A 22223-nucleotide genomic window follows, 5' to 3' on the forward strand; every position below is an offset into this window, starting at 1 on the left:
CACCAAAACCAAAAGGGTTATATTGTGCTCGAAACATGGAAGGCCAAGGGGAAAACATGGGCATGAGTGAATGTGACCACGTGGTAGGTCAAACCACCCAGCTATGCCTCAGTCCATCCAGTAATGACCAATCTTACAATATTTCTTATTGCTTTAGAGGAGGCAACACTTATCCAACTTTCAATGGAACATATTGGATTTGTCGGGACAGGGCATACCCTTGGCTTCCTGTCGGTTGGAAGGGGTCGTGTTACCTTGAATATGTAATCCCATATATGTAACACACTCCTAAACTCCGTCCTCTGCCAAGACATCGATGAGCTATTACAGAAACAGAACAGTTCTTTGGCATATTGTTTCCCCAATATGGAGTAGCGAAAGCGATGCGTGAAATTTTGGTTCTACGCTCCATTTTGGAACAAGTCGCCAATGATATGTATATGGTAGCCATGCACGCTGTGGTACTTCAACACAGATTGGCATTGGTTTATGTCTTGGCGGTAAGCGGTGAAACTTGTGCAGTGATTGGATCAGAGTGTTGCACGGACATACCAGATAGTTCAGAAAACATAACTGATCTGGTTAATCATATTTGATTTGATTTATTATTGTCACATGTATTAACATAGTGAAAAGTATTGTTTCTTGCACGCTACACAGACAAAACATACCGTTCATAGAGAAGAAAACGAGAGAGTGCAGAATGTAGTGTTACAGTCATAGCTAGGGTGTAGAGAAAGATCAACTTAATGCAAGACCAGACAATTCAAAAGTCTGACAGCAGTAGGGAGGAAGCTGTTCTTGAGTCAGTTGGTACATGACCTCAGACTTTTGTATATTTTTCCCGACGGAAGAAGGTGGAAGAGAGAATGTCCGGGGTGTGTGTGGTCCTTAATTATGCTGGCTGCATTACCAAGGCAGCGGGAAGTGTAGACAGAGTCAATGGATGGGAGGCTGGTTTGCATGATGGATTGGGCTACATTCATGATTTTTTGTAGTTCCTTGCAATCTTGGGTAGAACAGGAGCCATACCAAGCTGTTATACAACCAGAAAGAATGCTTTCTTTGGTGCATCTGTAAAAGCTAATGAGAGTCGAAGCTGACATGCTAAATTTCCTTAGTCTTCTGAGAAAGTAGAGACATTGGTGGGCTTTCTTAACTATAGTGTCGGCATGGGAGGACCAGGACAGGTTGTTGGTGATTTGGATACTTAAAAACTTGAAGCTCTCAACCCTTTCTACTTCGTCCCCATTGATGTAGACAGGGGCATGTTCTCCTTTACGCTTCCTGAAGTCGATGACAATCTCCTTCATTTTGTTGACTTTGAGGGAGAGATTATTATTGCCGCACCAGTTCACCAGATTCTCTATCTCATTCCTGTACTCTGTCTCATCATTGTTTGAGATCCGACCCACTATGGTGGTGTCGTCAGCAAACTTGAAAATCGAATTGGAGGAGAATTTGGCTGCAGTCATAGGTGTATAAGGAGTATAGTAGGGGGCTGATAACACAGCCTTGTGGGGCACCAGTGTTGAGGATGATCATGGAGGAGGTGTTGTTGCCTATCCTTACTGATTGTGGTCTGTTAGGAAGTTCAGGATCCAGTTGCTGATGGAAGTGCCGAGGCCCAGGCCATGGGGTTTGGAGATGGGTTTCATGGGAATAATAGTGTTGAAGGCTGAATTGTAGTCAATAAATAGGAGTCTGACACAGGTATCCTTGTTATCTAGGTTAATAATTATTGGTATTGGTTATTTACCTTGGCCAATTACATTTACCCTCTGACAGCATGGGACTGCACAACCAGTTTGTGGCTCTCAGTCTTGTGACACTTTCCAGACCGACTTGGCTGGTGCAATGTGTATTCTATTCATTGTCTGGGACCCCTGTTGTGTCCTTGGTTATTTTATTCATCAGGACTGTCTGGCCCTTGACAAGAGTTGCTCATTCCTTTGCTCAATAGCTCCATTGTTCTAAGAAATGTGGTACGTTTTACAGCACCACATATGTGCTTAAGACATATGGACGAAAAGAAATTGGTTTAGGTTGGAGGGTCACAGTTTTTTTTTTAACTGGTCGGTGCAACATCGTGGGCCGAAGGGCCTGTTCTGCGCTGTAATGTTCTATGTTCTATGTTCTATGTTCTATATGTCCCATCATGTCTTAAGGCCATTGTTGTTAGCCAAGCTTTATGCTTTTAATACAGAATGTTTTCAAAAATGCATGTCTAAAATCTCTAAAGTGGTTAAGGATGTGGGGATATGGGGGTGGGGCCTGGGTGGGATTGTGGTCGGTGCAGACTCGATGGGCCGAATGGCCTCTTTCTGTACTGTAGGGTTTCGATGATTTCTATGATGCCCCTATGCAAACAGTATTTTTTGGGCAGTTTGTAACTTCTCTATACTCTGTTCATTCTGATCTAATCTACCCTGATCTGTTAGTTTTTAATCCCAATTTATTTTAAATTCCCACTTACAAACATACTCTGTCAATTTGTTCTTTGTCAATATCAGGCTATGGTTCTTCTCCTTGGAGCAAAGGAGGTTGAGGGGAGATTTGATAGAGGTGGACAAGATTCTGACAGGTTTAGATAAGGTGGACAAAGAAAAGCTGTTCCCATTAGCTGATGGGACAAGGGCGAGGGGGGGACGCAGATTTAATGTTTTGGGTCAGGGGGGAGGGGGGGAATGTGAGCAAGAATATTTTGATGCAGTGAATGGTAAAGACTTGGAACTGGCTGCCTACGAGGGTGGAGGAAGTAGAGACAATAAACAATTTCAAAAGGAGACAGGAGGGGCATTTGGGGGGGGGGTTTGAAATAGAAATGCTGACTGAAAAAGTAACTCTTAACTTCGAAACACCCTGTCACTCTGTGATCCTTGTGAAATTTGAAACCAGGTGTTCACAATAAGACTCACAAAGCATCAGCCCACTGGAGGCAAAGTTATGAGACCGGCCAGTCCAACAGAAAGAAACCCCCTAATCCTCCCCATTGACCAACTGAGAGAATCAACAAAATGCAGTCCTGGATATAATTGAGAGCAGAAACAATAACAGCAGAATCCAACCCCTGTAATCATTCGTGAACTTGCTGGTGTCTCAGCAGCTGGGATGAAACTCTGAATCCCTTCCCACACTGAGAGCAGGTGAACGGCTTCTCCCCAGTGTGAACCCGCTGGTGTGCCCGCAGGTGGGATGACTGAGTGAATCTCTTCTCACACTGAGAACAGGTGAACGGCCTCTCCCCAGTGTGAACTCGCTGGTGTCTCTTCAGACTGAAGAACTGATTGAATGCCTTCTCACATTGAGAGCAGGTGTACGGTCTCTCCCCAGTGTGAACTTGCTGGTGTGTCCGCAGACTGGATAAGTGAGTAAATCCCTTCCTACACTGAGAGCAGGTGTACGGTCTCTCCCCAGTGTGAACTCGCTGGTGTCTCTGCAGACTGAAGAACTGATTGAATCCCTTCCCACACTGAGAGCAGGCAAATGGTCTCTCCCCAGTGTGAAGTCGCTGATGTGTCCGCAAGTGGGATATCTGAGTGAATCCCTTCTCACACTGAGAGCAGGTGAATGGTTTCTCCCCAGTGTGAACTCGCTGGTGAGTCCGCAAGCTGGATAAGTCAGTGAATCCCTTCTCACACTGAGAGCAGGTGAAGGGTCTTTCCCCGGTGTGAACCCGATGGTGTGTCTGCAAATGGGATAACTGAGTGAATCCCTCGCCACACTGAGAGCAGATGAACGGCCTCTCCCCTGTGTGAACTCGCTGGTGTGTCCGCAGGTTGGATGACTGAGTGAATCCCTCCCCACACTGAGAGCAGGTGAATGGCCTCTCCCCAGTGTGAACTCGCTGGTGTCTCTGCAGGTCGGATGACTGAGTGAATCCCTCCCCACACTGGGAGCAGATGAACGGCCTCTCCCCAGTGTGAACTAGCTGGTGTCTCTGCAGATGGGATAACCGAGTGAATCCCACCCCACACTGAGAGCAGATGAACGGCCTCTCCCCAGTGTGGCTGCGCCGATGAGCTTCCAGCAGAGATGGAACTCTGTATCCCTTCCCACAGTCTGCACACTTCCATGGTTTCTCCATGGTGCAGATGCCTCTGTCTTGGATAGATAATCAGTCGAAGTCTCGTCCACACATAGAACGAGTACAGTCTCTCCCTGCTCTGAATGGCGTGATATTTATTAGGCTGTGTAACTGGTTAAAGCTCTTTAGTCACTCGAGCATGGCAGTGTGTTGGTGCTTTCGCAGTTACACTGACATTTGAAATATTTTCAAATCAACAGAACGGACAATCATTTCTCCTTCTAAATCCAAAGGCTGATGATATTCAGGTTGCAAGCAATATGACTGTAAGATCTAGATGTGACGTTTGAGATTTCTGCTTGTGATTTCTCTTTCAATATCCTGTGAATTGAGTTTACAGAAGTCATCAGTGTCAGTACAGAATAGGAATTCAGAATAGACAATTCTAGTTTCTATGGAACATTCCTCTCTCATTCCCCAAATGCTGTAAATCTCCATCCCCCACACTCTCCCGCTATTCTCACTCTGCTGTATCTAATATTCACCCTCCAATTCTCCTGAAGGTGCTGATTCAGGCTGATTAACAGATCCATGCCACCACTCCCTATCCTGGACACAAAGATCATAACAAATAGGAGCTGCAGTCACCCATTTGCCCCATTGAGCCTTTTAAACCATTCAATGAGATCATTGGCTCATCTATCTCAGCATCATTCTCCACACACTAAACCGATATCCCTTGATATCGTCAACATCTAGAAAGCTATCAATCTCTCTTCTGAAAATACTTGATGACTAAGATGACAGTCATCAGGAGTTGAGAATTCCAAAGCTTGACCACGTCCTTGAGTGAAGAAATCCCTCCTCATCTTAGCTTTCTCTCCATCTTCCTGCCTGTTCCCCATAACCCTTGACACTCTTGTCAGTCAAAAATCAGTCTAATTCACCCTGGAATATATTCAATGATCCTCAGCCTCCACTGGTCCCTGTGGAAGAAAAATCCAAAAGGCTAACAACCCTCTAAGGGAAGAGATGCCTAGAAATACTTAATATAGTACTGCAGCTACATTATAAGTCAATGGATTCCTTTTAAGAACTTAAACTGGATGGGGGCTTGAAGGAAATAAACTTTCAGGGGAACGGGCTACAGAAGGGGAATGGGATTGGATTGTTCAACAGGGAGTTGGCCTGGACTAAAATTACCAAATGGATTCCTTCTGTGCTGTAATGACTGAGTGGAAATATATAACGTAGCTACAACTTTATTGTATTACAAGACTAGAAATAATAATTGTACTTTATTACAGAGCCATAAATAATATATCAAAAATGCAGCATATAACACGAGAAGGTTTACCAGGATGTTGCCTGGTATGGAGGGTCTAAGCTATGAGGAGAGATTGGGTAAACTGGGGTTGTTCTCCCTGGAAAGACGGAGAATGAGGGGAGATCTAATAGAGGTGTACAAGATTATGAAGGGTATAGATAGGGTGAACAGTAGGAAGCTTTTTCCCAGGTCGGAGGCGACAATCACGAGGGGTCACGGGCTCAAGGTGAGAGGGGCGAAGTATAACTCAGATATCAGAGGGACGTTTTTTACACAGAGGGTGGTGGGGGCCTGGAATGCGCTGCCAAGTAGGGTGGTGGAGGCAGGCACGCTGACATCGTTTAAGACTTACCTGGATAGTCACATGAGCAGCCTGGGGATGGAGGGATACAAACGATTGGTCTAGTTGGACCAAGGAGCGGCACAGGCTTGGAGGGCCGAAGGGCCTGTTTCCTGTGCTGTTCTTTGTTCTTTGTTGTTGAGACATGTCTCTGTCCGATATTAGTTTATTGTCCCTTTAAATATCAACTATCTCCTGGGGAAACCAGCCCTTTAATTGTGAACATTCGAAAAGAGACCTTTTAGCCTGACAAATAAATGTATTAAGCTGAGGGAGCAAAGAATGTCAATATCTTTAAGAAAGAGAGATCTGGGTTAACCTTTCCAGAGGCTGCACCCTCCCTGAATTCACTTCCTTTCCCTTCAGTTGCTGCAAGTCCCCAGTTTCCCCCAGAATGAGAAAAGAAATGGAAAGGGGGAGTAAAGGAAGTGTTTTACTCACAGATGTCGGAGACAGGAGGAAGTTTGAGTGTGTCTGAAGCTCAATCTTGGTTCAGGGAGAGAGGAGCAGCAGCTTTGCTGGGCAGTGATGAGCAGGTAAAAAAACTCATTGTCCAGCTTCCGCATTCAGAGAATGGGGAGTTCTGATTGGCTGGAGATGCTGAGTCCTTCCGGTCCTGCAATTCTTCCCACTCTGAACGAAGGTCAGAAGGCGGGTTCTCCCGCACATGCGCAGCTCCCCCTCTCCCTGGGACATGCGCAGCCTCGGATCGGATGGGATGGGGAGATCACCGAGCGGCTTCTCACTCTGGCCGGAGCCGTCAGCCGGTTGCCTGGAAACCTTGGCTCGAGAAGGTGCAGGGGGTTGTGGACGAAGGGTGGGGGTCGTGGTCCCGTGTCCGCGCGCCGGGCCTGCGCACTGGAATCGGAGACGTCACCACGGAGCAGAGCGATCCTCATTAGTTGATTCAGACAGGGGTGCTTGTGACGTCACAATGCGGAAGTTGGTCAATGAGTTTCAAACTAAAACTTCCTCCTCTGAGTAACATCTGGACTATTAGTCTAGAGACCTAGGGTAATGCTCTGGGGACCCGGGTTCAAATCCCACCACGGCAGATAGGGAAATCTGTAATTCAGTTTAAAAATCTGGAATTAAAAGCCTGATGATGACCATGAAACCATCGTCGTGAAAACCTGTCTGGTTCGGTAATGCCCTTTAGGGAAGGAAATGCTGGCACAATCCACCTAATCCGCACATCTTTACTTAATCTGAGTTTGTTTATTTGGTTTGACCTAAAAAGAGGGCAACATCTGTGAGGAAATCAGTGTTTCCTCCTTTCCATTTCTTTTCTCATTCTGGGGGAGACTGGGGACTTGCAGCAACTGAAGGGAAAGGATGTGAATCCAGTCTGTATATTCCACACACTTTTAGTTCAGTCATAGAGACAGATGGCAGTCTGCATGGAGATTTTCAGCTCTCTGTGTCCAGGATAAGATGTGGAGATGCCGACGTTGGACTGGGGTAAACACAGTAAGAAGTCTCACAACACCTGGTTAAAGTCCAACAGGTTTATTTCGTAGCAAAAGCCACTAGCTTTCGGAGCACTGCTCCTTCATCAGGTGAGTGGAAGTTCTGTTCACAAAGAGGGCATATAAAGACACAAACTCAATGCACAAAATAATGGTTGGAACGCGAGTCTTGACAGGTAATCAAGTCTTAAAGGTACAGACAATGTGAGTGGAGAGAGGGTTAAGCACAGGTTAAAGAGGTGTGAATTGTCTCCAGCCAGGACAGTTAGTGAGATTTTGCAAACCCAGGCAAGTCGTGGGGGTTACAAATAGTGTGACATGAACACAAGATCCCGCTGAGGCCGTCCTCGTGTGTGCGGAACTTGGCTATCAGTCTCTGCTCAGCGACTCTGCGTTGTCGTGTGTCATGAAGGCCGCCTTGGAGAACTCTTACCCGAAGATCACAGGCTGAATGCCTGTGACCGCTGAAGCGTTCCCCAACAGGAAGAGAACACTCTTGCCTGATGATGGTCGAGCGGTGTTCATTCATCCATTATCGTAGCATCTGCATGGTCTCCCTGATGTACCATGCCTCGGGACATCCTTTCCTGCAGTGTATCAGGTAGACAACGTTGGCCGAGTTGCAAGAGTATGTACCGTGTACCTGATGGATGGTGTTCTCATGTGAGATGATGGCATCCGTGTCGATCGATTGACAGTTTCGACATACCACAGCGGAAAACCGCAGCGACCTCCTCAGAAGACAAACACGGGACATGGTGGACAGAGTACCCTTCATCATCCAGTACTTCCCCGGAGCGGAGAAGCTACGACATCTTCTCCGGAGCCTTCAACATGTCATCAATGAAAATGAACATCTCGCCAAGGCCATCCCCACACCCCCACTTCTTGCCTTCAAACAACCACGCAACCTCACACAGGCCATTGTCCGCAGCAAACTACCCAGCCTTCAGGAGAACAGTGACCACGACACCATACAACCCTGCCACAGCAACCTCTGCAAGACGTGCCGGATCATCGACACGGATGCCATCATCTCACGTGAGAACACCATCCATCAGGTACACGGTACATACTCTTGCAACTCGGCCAACATTGTCTACCTGATACGCTGCAGGAAAGGATGTCCCGAGGCATGGTACATTGGGGAAACCATGCAGACGCTACAACAACGGATGAATGAATACTGCTCGACAATCACCAGGCAAGAGTGTTCTCTTCCTGTTGGGGAACACTTCAGCGGTCACGGGCATTCGGCTTTTGATCTTTGGGTAAGCGTTCTCCAAGGCAGCCTTCATGACACATGACAACGCAGAGTCGCTGAGCAGAGACTGATAGCCAAGTTCTGCACACATGAGGACGGCCTCAACCAGGATCTTGGGTTCATGTCACACTATCTGTAACCCCCACGACTTGCCTGGGCTTGCAAAATCTCACTAACTGTCCTGGCTGGAGACAATTCACACCTCTTTAACCTGTGCTTAACCCTCTCTCCACTCACATTGTCTGTACCTTTAAGACTTGATTACCTGTTAAGATTCGCATTCCAACCATTATTTTGTGCATTGAGTTTGTGTCTTTATATGCTCTGTTTGTGAACAGAACTCCCACTTACCTGATGAAGGAGCAGCGCTCCGAAAGCTATTGCATTATGCTACCAAATAAACCTCCAGGATAGGAAGCAGTGAGCATGGATCTGTCAATCAGCCTCAATCAGCACCTTTAGGGGAATTGGGAGGGTGAATATTCAATACGAAAGAATGAGAATGGAGGGAGAGTGTGTGGGATAGAGATTTACAGCTTTTGGGGATGAGAAAGGAAAGAATGTTCCATAGAAACTAGAATTGCCTGTTCTGAATTTCTATCCTTTACTGACACTGATGACTTGTGTAAACTTGTTTTACAGGATATTGAAAGAAGAATCATAGGCTGAAATCTCAAACATCACGTCCAGATCTGACAAAGTCATATTCCTTGGGACCTGAATATCATCAGCCTTTGAATCTAGAAGGAGAAATGGTTGTTTGGTCTGTTGATTTGAAAAGATTTCAAACATGAGTGGGACTGGAAAAACACCAACAAATTGCCACACTCGAGTGAGAGTGTTCCAGTGCACTGATGAAGAGCTTTAACCAGTTACACAGCCTGAATAAATATCACACCATTCACAGCGGGGAGAGACTGTACACTTGTGTGTTTGGATAAGGCTTCAACTGATTGTCCACCCAAAAGAGGCAAGGACACCCGCACCATGGAGAAACCATGGAAATGTGCTGACTGTGGGAAGAGATATAGAGCCCCATCTCTCCTGGAAGCTCATCGACGCAGCCACACTGGGGAGAGGCCGTTCATCTGCTCTCAGTGTGGGGAGGGATTCACTCGGTTATCCCACCTGAAGTCACACGAACAAGTTCACACTGGTGAGAGGCCGTTCACCTGCTCTCAGTGTGGGAAGGGATTCACTCTGTCATCCACCCTGCAGAGACACCAGCGAATTCACACTGGGGAGAGGCCATTCACCTGCCCCCAATGTGGGGAGGGATTCACTCAGTTATCCAATCTGCGGACCCACGAGCGAGGTCACACTGGGGAGAGACCATTCACCTGCTCTCTGTGTGGGAAGGGATTCACTCGATCATCCAACCTGCGGACACATCAGCACGTCCACACAGGGGAGAGGCCATTCACCTGTCCTCAGTGTGGGAAGGGATTCACTCAGTTATCCAGCCTGCATACACACCAGCGGGTTCACACTGGGGAGAGGCCATTCACCTGCTCTCTATGTGGGGAGGGATTCACTCGGTTATACGACCTGCAGAGACACCAGAGAGTTCACACTGGGGAGAGACCGTTCACCTGCTCACAGTGTGGTAAGGGATTCAGTCAATTATCCGACATGCAGAGACACCAGCGAGTTCATACTGGGGAGAGGCCATTCACCTGCTCTCAGTGTGGGAAACGATTCACTCAGTTATCCCACCTGCTGAGACATCAGCGAGGTCACACTGGGGAGAAACCATTCACCTGCTCTGTATGCGGGAAAGGATTCAATGATTCATCCAGCCTGCGGAGACACCTGTGAGTTCACACTGGGGAGAGACCGTTCATGTGCTCTCAGTTTGAGAAGGGATTCAGAGCTTCATTCGCCCTGCTGAGACACCAACACGTTCACAAGTGATTAGAGGGATTGGATTCTGCTGTTATTGTTTCTGCTCTCAATTACATCCAGGACTGCATTTTGTTCATTCTCACAGTTGGTCAATGGGGAGGGTCGGAGGGTTTCTTTCTGCTGGGCTGGCCGGTCTCACGACTTTGCCTCCAGTGGGCTGATGCTCTGTGAGCCTTGTTGCGAATACCTGGTTTCAAATTTCACAAGGATCACAGAGTGACAGGGTGTTAGTAAGTTCAGAGATATTTAGTGAGCATTTCTGTTTGAAACCCCACAAATGTCCATCCAATTTCCTTTGAAATTGTTTATTGTCTCCACTTCTTCACCCTCGTAGGCAGCGAGTTCCAGGTCATTGCCTTCACTGTATCAAAATATCCTTCCTCACATCCCCCCTGTATCACTGACCCAAAACCTTAAATCTGTGTCCCTCCTCGTCCTTCTCCAATCAGCTAATGGGAACAGCTTTTCTTTGTCTACAATATCTAAACCTGTCAGAATCTTGTCCACCTCGATCAAATTTCCCCTCAGCCTTCTTTGCTCCAAGAGAACAACCCCAGTCTGACATCGACAATAATGAACAAACTAATAGAATATGTTCATACATGAAATCAAATGGGAATGTTTAATTTCTGTTTTAAAAATATTGTGAATATATTGTCCTGGACAATAAAGGAATTGGATTAACTGAGCTTCGGTGTGTTTGAATGGAATATATCAGTGTGGAATCCACCTTCATTCTAGTGAAAGTCTGGAATGTGTCAATAGGTTGAATAAGATGATTACTTTCTCTTGGAGATATTTACATCCTTGTCTATTGTTAGAGGGGGTTCAGGATCAGAATAGGTTAATTTAGAGTGAACATAGTGTCGAAGAATCACAAAGTACCTGGAGTTACAAAGGTACTGTTTGCATAGAAATACAGATAATCACTGTTAGATAATTTAAACGTGTATTTTTGAAAACATTATGTTCTATATTAAAAGCATACATCTTGGCTAATGACACTCGCAGGCATGATTGGATATGGCTATGTAAGAAGAATCACATTCTTTGAAAACAATGTAGCTCCTTAGCAAAAAAAAACTTACCAGTGTGGGCTCCAGACAGTACAAACCTCCAAGCCAATTGAATGAATAAGAACATATAGTTTCCCAATAAAGAGTTGCTAGGACGGTTTTCCAATCAGGAGTTGCTAGGAGATAGTGGAAAAGAACTTTTGAGCTCCACAGCCTACATATTCTCATGCTGCCACAGAGTAAACTGCTATTGGCCAAGGTAAATGATCTATACTAATAATGATTGGCTCATGTCCGGCTGGGAGAGCAGAGTGGGCGGGCAAATCATTTTTAAAAGTTGTTTAATTGTAATATTGGAAGCAATGCAATTTAGAATAGTTTGGGCTTTCCCAAATTATTCTTCTATGTGTGTGGACCAGGCCTGGGCAATAAAGTACATCTTCAACCAGAATTACTACTCCATGAGTTCTTTGTATCAGTTGAGTTTTAAATCAGTGAAAGCCAGCATAATACTTTCTTAAACGCTGCTAGATCCATGAACTTTGTTTTAAAGAAATCCACATTTGAAAGTTCGCCCACTGCATGAAATATAAGCACTGTAACATAAGAAACACAGACAGTCACTTTTATATTTTTTCATCAACACATCTGAGAGTTTGTGACATGATTTTGGGATACCGGAGTGATTGTGCAGATGTGATTTGTTACATGTGAAAAGTAGCAAGTCTAATTTCATGGTGAGATGGAATGAAGAGCGGGTCCCAAACACACACAGCTACTGGAGACACAGCAGGAGATGAAATGGTTAATGTGTCCAGGGGATTGAGACAACATTTTGACATCATCAAGGCATTGACACACACTCCAGAGAGAAACTGAGTTATTAATAACCAGGATCCAATTAAACACACTGCACATGCTCACAAAGTGAGGAAAATTAAAGTAAAATGGATAACATTATAGATTGGGACAATTAAGGGCTTAGGAGAAATAATATTGAGTAAGAACTGTCCACATGTTGGATAGGGGTAAAGAGAGAGCTGGAGGATCTTTTACATCCATCTTGATCTCTTGCTTTGAAGCATCTGTCCTTTTGTACAAGTAACCTAGAACTCACGGTGCTCCTTCAGGAGAAGAAAAGATCGAGTAGATGTTACCCCAGGTGGGACCAGAACAGAACTGGAACATAACGGGGTGAAATAGAGTGAGAAGTCAGAGAGAGAGTTCTCCTTCCCTCAAGGTGTGGACTGTAAGAATCCTGGGAGATCCACTACTTCAGGTATTTTTGATAATTAGTGAACATTAAATTCTATGACTGGCTGTGCATTTATTTTGAATTTGATTGTTTCACTTCTCCTGTTTTTATTCCTGTTGTGATTACGCTCTGGGTAAGGATGGTTGACAGGTGACAGGATGGGAAATTGTGGTTTGGGAGTTCATTGACCAAATGTTTTATTGATCTGAAAGGTGTAAAAGGGGCCAAACTTCAGCAGAAATCTAACAGAGCTGAGAACAGACGACTTGCTGTGTGGGAACAGGGAAATAAACAGCTCCCAGAGGACAGAGAAAACAAGAGTGCCTTGAATCCTGGATGACACCTGGGTGTCAAGGCCACCATGTTTTCACTGCTTGGCATGGGAATGCTGACTCCCTGTACCAGGGACGGAGCGTAGGAAGATAATTGTTTGAGAGTTTGACGTGGCTTGGGCCGGTACAGATGGTTCAATGACAGGTTTTTGTAATTGGTCCATTCAAATATTAGCTCGGCAATGATTCGGTTAATTCAGTCTCCATAAACTTTGTGATATAAAAAGTATAAGAAGGGATTTCCCGAACACAGAGATTTGTCGAGGTTTTACATGTTGCATTGACTGGTGCCATGGCATCTGGGGCAGAGCAGGGAGTATTTCCATAAGAACATAAGAAATAGGAGCAGGAGTAGGCCATCTAGCCCCTCGAGCCTGCCCCACCATTCAATAAGATCATGGCTGATCTGAAGTGAATCAGTTCCACTTACCCGCCTGATCCCCATAACCCTTAATTCCCCTACCGATCAGAAATCCATCTATCCATGACTTAAACATATTCAGCGAGGTAGCCTCCACCACTTCAGTGGGCAGAGAATTCCAGAGATTCACCACCCTCTGAGAGAAGAAGTTCCTCCTCAACTCTGTCCTAAACTGACCCCCCTTTATTTTGAGGCTGTGCCTTCTAGTTCTGGTTTCCTTTCTAAGTGGAAAGAAACTCTCCACTTCTACCCTATCCAGCCCCTTCATTATTTTATACGCCTCTATAAGATCACCCCTCAGCCTTCTAAACTCCAACGAGTACAAACCTAATCTGCTCAATCTCTCCTCATAATCTACACCTCTCATCTCTGGTATCAACCTGGTGAACCTTCTCTGCACTCCCTCCAAGGCCAATATATCCTTTCGCAAGTAAGGGGACCAAAACTGCACACAGCATTCCAGCTCCGGCCTCACCAGTGCCTCGGACAGGTGCAGCAAGACTTCTCTGCTTTTATATTCTATCCCCCTCGCGATAAATGCCAACATCCCATTTGCCTTCTTGATCACCTGTTGTACTTGCAGACTGAGTTTTTGCGACTCATGCACAAGGACCCCCAGGTCCCTTTGCACAGTAGCATGTTGTAATTTTTTTTCCATTTAAATAATAATCCAATTTGCTATTATTTCTTCCAAAGTGAATAACCTCGCATTTGCCAACGTTATACTCCATCTGCCAGATCCTCGCCCACTCACTCAGCCTATTCAAATCTCTCTGCAGACCTTCTGCTTCCTCCACGCAATTCACTTTCCCACTTATCTTCGTGTCGTCAGCAAACTTTGTTACCCTGTACTCAGTGCCCTCCTCCAGATCATCTATGTAAATCGTAAACAGTTGAGGCCCCAGTACCGATCCCTGTGGCACACCACTAGTCACGCCATGGGGATGATGCTTCTATCCAGAGTGTAATGGTAATGCTGCTGCACTTTGATACCACTGCTCAGACATTAGCCTGTGTCAGTTTTTATTGATACTGATTAACATCTAACCACTGTCACCAATAAGGGTTATCACTGTGAATCATTTCAGAGTTTGGGAAAAGGGGAGAAAGGGTTAATTGACTCCCTGAACCCCATTTTCTAACATCGCTGTGTCAAAACAAAATCTCATCTCCCCTTCTGGCTCCTTTGCCAATAACCTTAGAGGGACTCACTTTCTGTTAAAGAGCCTGCCAACCCCTCTCACCCACATTCCCTAAAGTGCATCAATCCCATCAGGAAAAGTCCAGAACAATCAAATATTTTTATTGATAAAAGTTTATTAGTGAAACAGAACATGGTTAAACAAACAGAAAATGTCTTGAGGATCAAAGACAACCAGAGTGAAAGGATGTTCACAATGTCCTGCACATTAATGCTTTCTCTCCAGCTCCTTTATAGCCTGTTCCCGTGACTCCCCACTTTGGCCACAGAGACACTGAACCCCAAGGGTCACGTCACAATCAGCCCCAGTCACCCCTTCCCATGCCCTGATTGGTTGCAGGCCCATTTCCCAGTCAGTCCTCCAGCACCTTCCTGTCTCTCTATTAGTGCGACGCCCATGGCAGTTTCCCACCTGGGCAGCAGGCCCCGTTATTCTCAGTTAAATTCAGTCCTCAGCTCCATCGCCTGGCTGGCTTTGACACAAGCAATAGAGAGACAGAAAGGTGCCCCAGGCTCAAATGAGAAGTCGGAACCTGTGGCTCTAAACCAACATTTTAACATGTGTTAGTATTATTTACACTGGGGTTTTTAATGGTGAGATTAATTGAAGTGTTCGCTAGTCAGCAAGCTCGGAAGCACTGATTCCAGATTGTTCAACACTTTTGCCTTGAATCGCAAAAGCTTCTCACTTTTCCCCTTGTTGAACTGAATTCCATCATCCTTAGCAGCTGTGGGTGTCACCTCTCTGTGTAAACTCCTGCCCCTTTTTATAAGGTTCTCTCATTCCTTATTGTGGGTCAATTCTTTAATAGTTGAGGATCGCTCTGTGATGTCGTGGGTGTTTATCCGGTCAATCAATGTTTCTGATGTCAGTTGTAACGTCCATCGTTACTTTCCACCTGTTTCTTACTCTCTGTTTTATAAAACTAAATCTTTTAAACTTTAACAGAATGATCAGCTTTAAGGTTGCTTTAGTTTGTGATGAGGTTATCCAAAGGTCCAAGCCTTTCTCATTTCTCCATCCCGTGTAACTAAGGGTTGTGTGGAATATTCTAGTAAGAAGTCTCACAACACCAGGTTAAAGTGAGACTTCTTACTGTGTTCACCCCAGTCCAATGCCGGCATCTCCACATCATGGAATATTCCATTCAGGGGGAGGTGGTGGGGTAGTGGGAATGTCGCTGGCCGAGGAATGCAGAAACCCAGCAAAGGATCTGGGGACAGGCAGTTGGTGGGATTTGAATTCAGTGAATCAATCTGGAATTATATAAAGTTAGTCTCAGTAACGGTGACCATGAAACTATCATCAATTGTTGTAAAAACCCATCCAGTTCACCCTATTAATGCTCCCTATGAGGGAAGGAAATCTGTCATCCTGACCCGGTCTGGCCTACATGTGAATCCAGACCCACACAGTGATGTGGGTGACTCTTAACTGCCCCTCTGAAATGTCTGAGCAAGTCACTCCATTCAAGGGCAGTTCGGAGATGAGCAATGCATGCTGGGATTTTGCCAGCAGTGTCCACATCCCTGGAAAGAATAAAGAATATTCCATGGAAAGCGATGGGTGATTTGAAATGAATTGAAAGTAGGTCAGGAGGTGCTCGTATGTCCAGAGCTGCTTTTCAATGGATCCTCCTGTTTAAAATAAAAACACATCAGTGTGTCCCTTTCCCAGACACAGCTGACCTTGGAATATCACAATGCCGTTTTTAAACATTCCTTTGTTAAAGAATCAGTCATTTAGAATTGTGAAACAGACAGAAATTAAATGTTCTGTTTTTCCTGGGATCCTCCTGTGCCTGGCACCGGTGTCCTGAACAAGGTTATTAACATTCTCTGGGTTAAAGGTTCCTCCTGGTTCTTGCTATCTGTTGTGTCCTTTGTCACAGTCTGTACCAGGACATTTATATTGAAAGATTGTTAAGAAATTCCAGTGAATTCCAGCCCCTTGTGTAACGTTCCATTTGGTGTACGTCAGATTCAGAGATGTCCACGCGTGTGTGAAAAGGATTCTGGATTCTTTATCTGTTAGTAACAATGAACCCTTTATTCAATTCTAAAGTATAAAGTCCTCATTAGATACCAATTCTACCTGTTATCTACATCTCATCGAGCCAGTCTATATTTTTATCACAAGACCGCATTGGGAGTACTGTCAACATCTTACTAAGTTGATCGATTTTATCGAGCAGACGACGAAGATGATCGATGAGGAGAGAGTAGTGGATGTTGTATACGTGGATTTTAGTAAGGCTTTCGACAAGGTCCCTCATGGTAGGCTCATCCAGAAGATTAAGATGCATGGGATTCACGGTGACTGGGCCACTTGGATTCGGAATTGACTTGCCCATAGAAGTCAGAGAGTAATTGTGGAAGGGTGTTTTTCTGGCTGGAGGTCCATAACTAGTGGTGTTCTGCAGGGATCCGTACTGGGACCTCTGCTGTTTGTGATGTATAAAGTTAAAGTTAATTTATTAGTCACAAATAAGACTTACATTAACACTGCAATGAACTTACTGTGAAATTCCCCTAGAATATATATAAATGACTTGGATGAAAATGTGGATGGGTGGGTTAGTAAGTTTGAAGATGACACAAAGTTAGATGCAAGTGTAGATAGTATAGAAGATTGTCAAAGGATACAGCGGGGTATAGATCAGCTACAGATATGGGCGGAGAAATGGCAGATGGAGTTTAATCCGGGTAAGTGTGAGGTGCTGCACTTTGGGAAATCAAATGTTCAGGGTAAGAATACAGTTAATGGCAGGCCACTGAACAGCATTGGTGTACAAAGGGAGCTTGGGGTTCAAGTCCATAGCTCCCTGAAATTGGCCACACAAGTCAATATGTGGTAAAGAAGGCATATGGCATGCTTGCCTTTATTGAGTACAAGAGTCAGGATGTCATGTTGCAGCTTTATAAAACTTTTGTTAGCCCACACTTAAGAGCATTGCATCCAATTCTGGTCGCCACATTACATAGAACATAGAACATAGAACATTACAGCGCAGAACAGGCCCTTCGGCCCACGATGTTGCACCGACCAGTTAAAAAAAAAAACTGTGACCCTCCAACCTAAACCAATTTCTTTTCGTCCATGAACCTATCTACGGATCTCTTAAACGCCCCCAAACTAGGCGCATTTACTACTGATGCTGGCAGGGCATTCCAATCCCTCACCACCCTCTGGGTAAAGAACCTACCCCTGACATCGGTTCTATAACTACCCCCCCTCAATTTAAAGCCATGCCCCCTCGTGCTGGATTTCTCCATCAGAGGAAAAAGGCTATCACTATCCACCCTATCTAAACCTCTAATCATCTTATATGTTTCAATAAGATCCCCTCTTAGCCGCCGCCTTTCCAGCGAAAACAATCCCAAATCCCTCAGCCTCTCCTCATAGGATCTCCCCTCCATACCAGGCAACATCCTGGTAAACCTCCTCTGCACCCTCTCCAAAGCCTCCACATCCTTCCTGTAATGTGGGGACCAGAACTGCACACAGTACTCCAAGTGCGGCCGCACCAGAGTTGTGTACAGTTGCAACATAACGCTACGACTCCTAAATTCAATCCCCCTACCAATAAACGCCAAGACACCATATGCCTTCTTAACAACCTTATCTACTTGATTCCCAACTTTCAGGGATCTATGCACACATACACCTAGATCCCTCTGCTCCTCCACACTATTCAAAGTCCTCCCGTTAGCCCTATACTCAACACATCTGTTATTCCTACCAAAGTGAATTACCTCACACTTCTCCGCATTAAACTCCATCCGCCACCTCTCGGCCCAACTTTGCAACCTGTCTAAGTCTTCCTGCAAACTACGACACCCTTCCTCACTGTCTACCACACCACCGACTTTGGTGTCATCAGCAAATTTGCTAATCCACCCAACTATACCCTCATCCAGATCATTAATAAATATTACAAACAGCAGTGGCCCCAAAACAGATCCCTGAGGTACACCACTTGTAACCGCACTCCATGATGAATATTTACTATCAACCACCACCCTCTGTTTCCTATCCGCTAGCCAATTCCTGATCCAATTTCCTAGATCACCCCCAATCCCATACATCTGCATTTTCTGCAGAAGCCTACCATGGTGAACCTTATCAAACGCCTTACTAAAATCCATATATACCACGTCCACTGCCTTGCCCCCATCCACCTCCTTACAGGAAGGATGAAGAGACTTTGGAGAGGGTGCAGAAGAGTTTACCAGGATGCTGCCTAGATTTGAGCGCATGAGGAGAAGCTGGACAAACTAGGGTTGTTCTCTCTGGAACGGCAGAGGCTGAGGGGAGATCTGATAGAAGTCTCAGTCAGTCTTCCCAAAGTTGAAATGTCTAATACTAGGGAGCATACACTTAATGTGAGAGGGGGGAAGTTCAAAGGAGAGGTGAGGGGCCGGTTATTTATACAGAGAGTGGTAGGTGTCTGGAATGCACTGCCATGGGTGGTGGTGGAGGCAGATACAATAGGGGCATTTAAGGGGCTTTTGGATAAGCACATGAATATGCAAGGAATAGAGGAATATGGACCAAGGGCAGGCAGAAGGGTTTAGTTTAATTTGGCGTCATGTTTGACACAACATCGTGGGCCGAAGGGTCTGTTCCTGTGCTGTACTGTTCTATGTTCAATTTATGAACTCCATTTCGAAAAAGGAAATCGAGGCACTGGAGAAGGGGTAAGAAAGATTCACAAGAATAATCCCAGAACTGTAATCACTTGTGAACTCGCTGGTGTTTCACCAAGTTTGCTGATCAAGTGAATCCCTTCCCACAGAGCAGATGACGGTCTCTCCCCGGTGTGTACTAGCTGATGGGACATCAGTTCCTGAGAGCTTTTGAAGCCACTCCCACAATCAGAGCATTTAAAGGGTCTCTCCTGGGTGCGAGTGACTTTGGCATACACAGAGCAGGTGAATGGTCTCTCCCCTGTGGGAACTTGCAGGTTTTTCAGCAGTGCTGAAGATATTCCAAATCTCTTTGTGCAATGCGAGTAGTTGAACAGTCTCTCCTCAGTTCTATGCACTGGTGGGACACCAGTTCTCCAGAGCTTCTGAAGCCACTCCCACAGTCAGTGTTTAAAGGGTCTCTTGTTGGTATGAGTGACAATGTGTCTCACCAGGTGGGATAACTGAATGAATCCCTTCCCACATACAGAGAAGGTGAACGGTCTCTCTCCAGTGTGAATGCGCTGGTGGGACATCAGTTCCCGAGAGCTTTTGAAGCCGGCCTCTCAGTCAGAGCATTTAAAGGGGGTATCCTTGGTATGAGTGGCTTTGTGTGTCAGCAGGTGGGATGACTGACTGAACCCCTTCCCACACACACAGCAGCTGAATGGTCTCTCCCCAGTGTGAACTCGCTGGTGGACCATCAGATACCGAGAGCTTTTGAAGCCACTCCCACAGACAGAGCATTTAAAGGGTCTCTCATTGCTGTGAGTGACTTTGTGTCTCTGCAGATTGGATGAAGCAGTGAATCCCTTCCCACACACAGAGCAGATAAATGGCCTCTCCCCGGTGTGAAGTCGCCGGTGTTTCCACAGACTGGACAACTGAGTGAATCCCTTTCCACACACAGAGCAGATAAATGGTCTCTCTCCAGTGTGAACTCGCCGGTGTCTCCGCAGTGTGGATGACGTTTTAAATCTCTTTGAGCAGTGACAGCAGCTGAATGGTTTCTCCTCAGTGTGAATACGCTGGTGGTACCTCAGATCTGCAGCACTTTTGAAGCTGCTCCCACAGTCAGAGCATTTAAAGGGTCTCTCCTGGGTGTGAGTGACTTTGTGCCTCAGCAGGTGGGATGACTGGGTGAATCCCTTCCCACACACAGAGCAGGTGAATGGTCTCTCCCCAGTGTGAACTCGCTGGTGGTTCTGCAAGCTGGTTGACCATTTAAATCTCATTGTGCAGTGAGGACAGCTGAACAGTCTCTCCTCAGTGTGAATGCGCTGGTGGGACACCAGTTCTGCAGAGCTTTTGAATCCACTCCCACAGTCAGAGCATTTAAAGGATCTCTCATTGGTGTGAGTGACATTGTGTCTCACCAGGTGGGATAACTGAGTGAATCCCTTCCCACACACAGAGCAGGTGAACGGTCTCTCTCCAGTGTGCCTGCGTCGATGAATTTCCAGCTGAGATGGGGCTACGAATCCCTTCCCACAGTCCCCACATTTCCACGGTTTCTCCATGCTGCAGGTGTTCTTGTGATCCTTCAGGTTAAACAGTTAAATCTCACACAGAACACGGGTACAGTCTCTCCCTGCTGTGAATGCTGCGATGTATTTTCAGACTGTGTAATTGTGTTCCAGTGCACTGGAACACTCTCACTCAGGTGTGGGTGATAGCGTCTCGGTGCTTTTCCAGTCACAGTGATGTTTAAAACCTTCTGAAGCTGAAAAAAGATAAACATTCCTCCTTCTAGATTCAAAGGCAGATGATATTCAGGTCCTGATAAGTCAAGTGACCGTCAGATTCAGGCTGATTGACAGATCCATGCTCATTGCTTCCTGTCCTGGACACAGAGAGCTGAAAATTTCTATGCAGGCGGCCAGACAGATATATGTCTATATGACTGGACTAAAAATGTAAAAATGCAATATACAGACTGGATTCACTTCCTTTCCCTTCAGTTGCTGCAAGTCCCCAATTTCCCCCAGAACGAGAAAAGAAATGGAAAGGGGGAAACACTGATTTCCCGCTCAGTGGAGGAAGTTTTACTCTGAAACTCATTGGCCAACTTCCGCATTAACGTCACAATAGAACCCTGTCTGATTGAGCCAATAGCAATCACGCTGCTCCGCGGTGACGTCTCCGGGCTGCAGTGCGCAAGCCCGCCGCGCGGCGGGAGCCCCGCCCACACCCATTGTTTTATCCGCACCTCCTCGAGCCAAGGTTTCCAGGCAACCGGCTGACAGCTCCGGCCAGAGCGAGAAGCCGCTCGGTTGTCTGCCCACACCCCCCCCGGCGGGACTGCGCATGTCCAAGGGAGAGGGGAAGCTGCATCTGTGTGGGGGAAAGCCCACCCACTGACCTTCATGCTGAGGAATTGACCAATAGGAAGAGTTGGAGGACTGGATGGACTATTGTCCTCCAGCCAATCAGAGATCCTCCATTGTCTGAATGCGGAGTTGGCCAATGAGCTTCAGACTAAATTGCCTTCTCAGTGTAAAATCTGCGAGGAAATCCAAAGGTGGCGTCTGTAAGTAAATTAAGGGCAGGAGATGACCAGTTAGGTCCATTAGGGAGCAATGTGGCAATTTGTGAGGTTTTAAATGAATACTTTGCATCTGTATTCACTGTGGGGAACGATGATGTGGAAACCAGGGAGGGGCATTGTGATTCACTTCAACAACTTAACATTGAGAGCAAGGAGGTATTAACGGGTCTAAAATTGTATAAATCCCCAGCTCCAGATGGGATGTATCCCAGGCTGCTGTGGGAGGCAAGGGAGGAGATTGCAGCGACTCTGACAATAATTTTCAAATCTCTGACCGCAGGAGAGGTACAGTAAGAAGTTTAACAACACCAGGTTAAAGTCCAACAGGTTTATTTGGTAGCAAAAGCCACACAAGCTTTCGGAGCTCCAAGCCCCTTCTTCAGGTGAGTGGGAATTCTGTTCACAAACAGGGCATATTAAGACACAGAC

At 45.9% G+C, this 22223-nt stretch overlaps 2 protein-coding genes across 2 annotated transcripts in view; one reads left to right on the forward strand and one right to left on the reverse strand.

Annotated features, from left to right (window-relative positions):
- Window positions 1–11021, forward strand: part of LOC144510912 (uncharacterized) — a 31847-nt gene extending 20826 nt beyond the window's left edge. Inside the window, 2 exon segments of the mRNA XM_078240969.1 lie at window positions 376–500; window positions 9313–11021. Coding sequence (XP_078097095.1) covers window positions 376–500; window positions 9313–10341 — 1154 coding nt within the window. The 3' untranslated portion in view covers window positions 10342–11021.
- Window positions 585–6479, reverse strand: LOC144510505 (uncharacterized). The gene is made up of 2 exons (XM_078239984.1): window positions 6136–6479; window positions 585–4408 (listed from the first exon to the last, which is right to left on the reverse strand). The coding sequence occupies exon 2, from the start codon at window positions 4085–4087 to the stop codon at window positions 3077–3079; it is 1011 nt and encodes a 336-aa protein (XP_078096110.1). The 5' UTR covers window positions 4088–4408; window positions 6136–6479; the 3' UTR covers window positions 585–3076.
- Window positions 11022–22223: the final 11202 nt, after the last annotated feature.

This window comes from Mustelus asterias, chromosome 23, assembly GCF_964213995.1.
Source record: "Mustelus asterias chromosome 23, sMusAst1.hap1.1, whole genome shotgun sequence".
NCBI classification, from domain to species: domain Eukaryota; kingdom Metazoa; phylum Chordata; class Chondrichthyes; order Carcharhiniformes; family Triakidae; genus Mustelus; species Mustelus asterias.

Coding starts and splice junctions, on each gene's coding strand:
- LOC144510505 (XM_078239984.1), bottom strand. CDS start 4,087: ATGGAGAAACCATGGAAGTGTGCAGACTGTGGGAAGGGATACAGAGTT.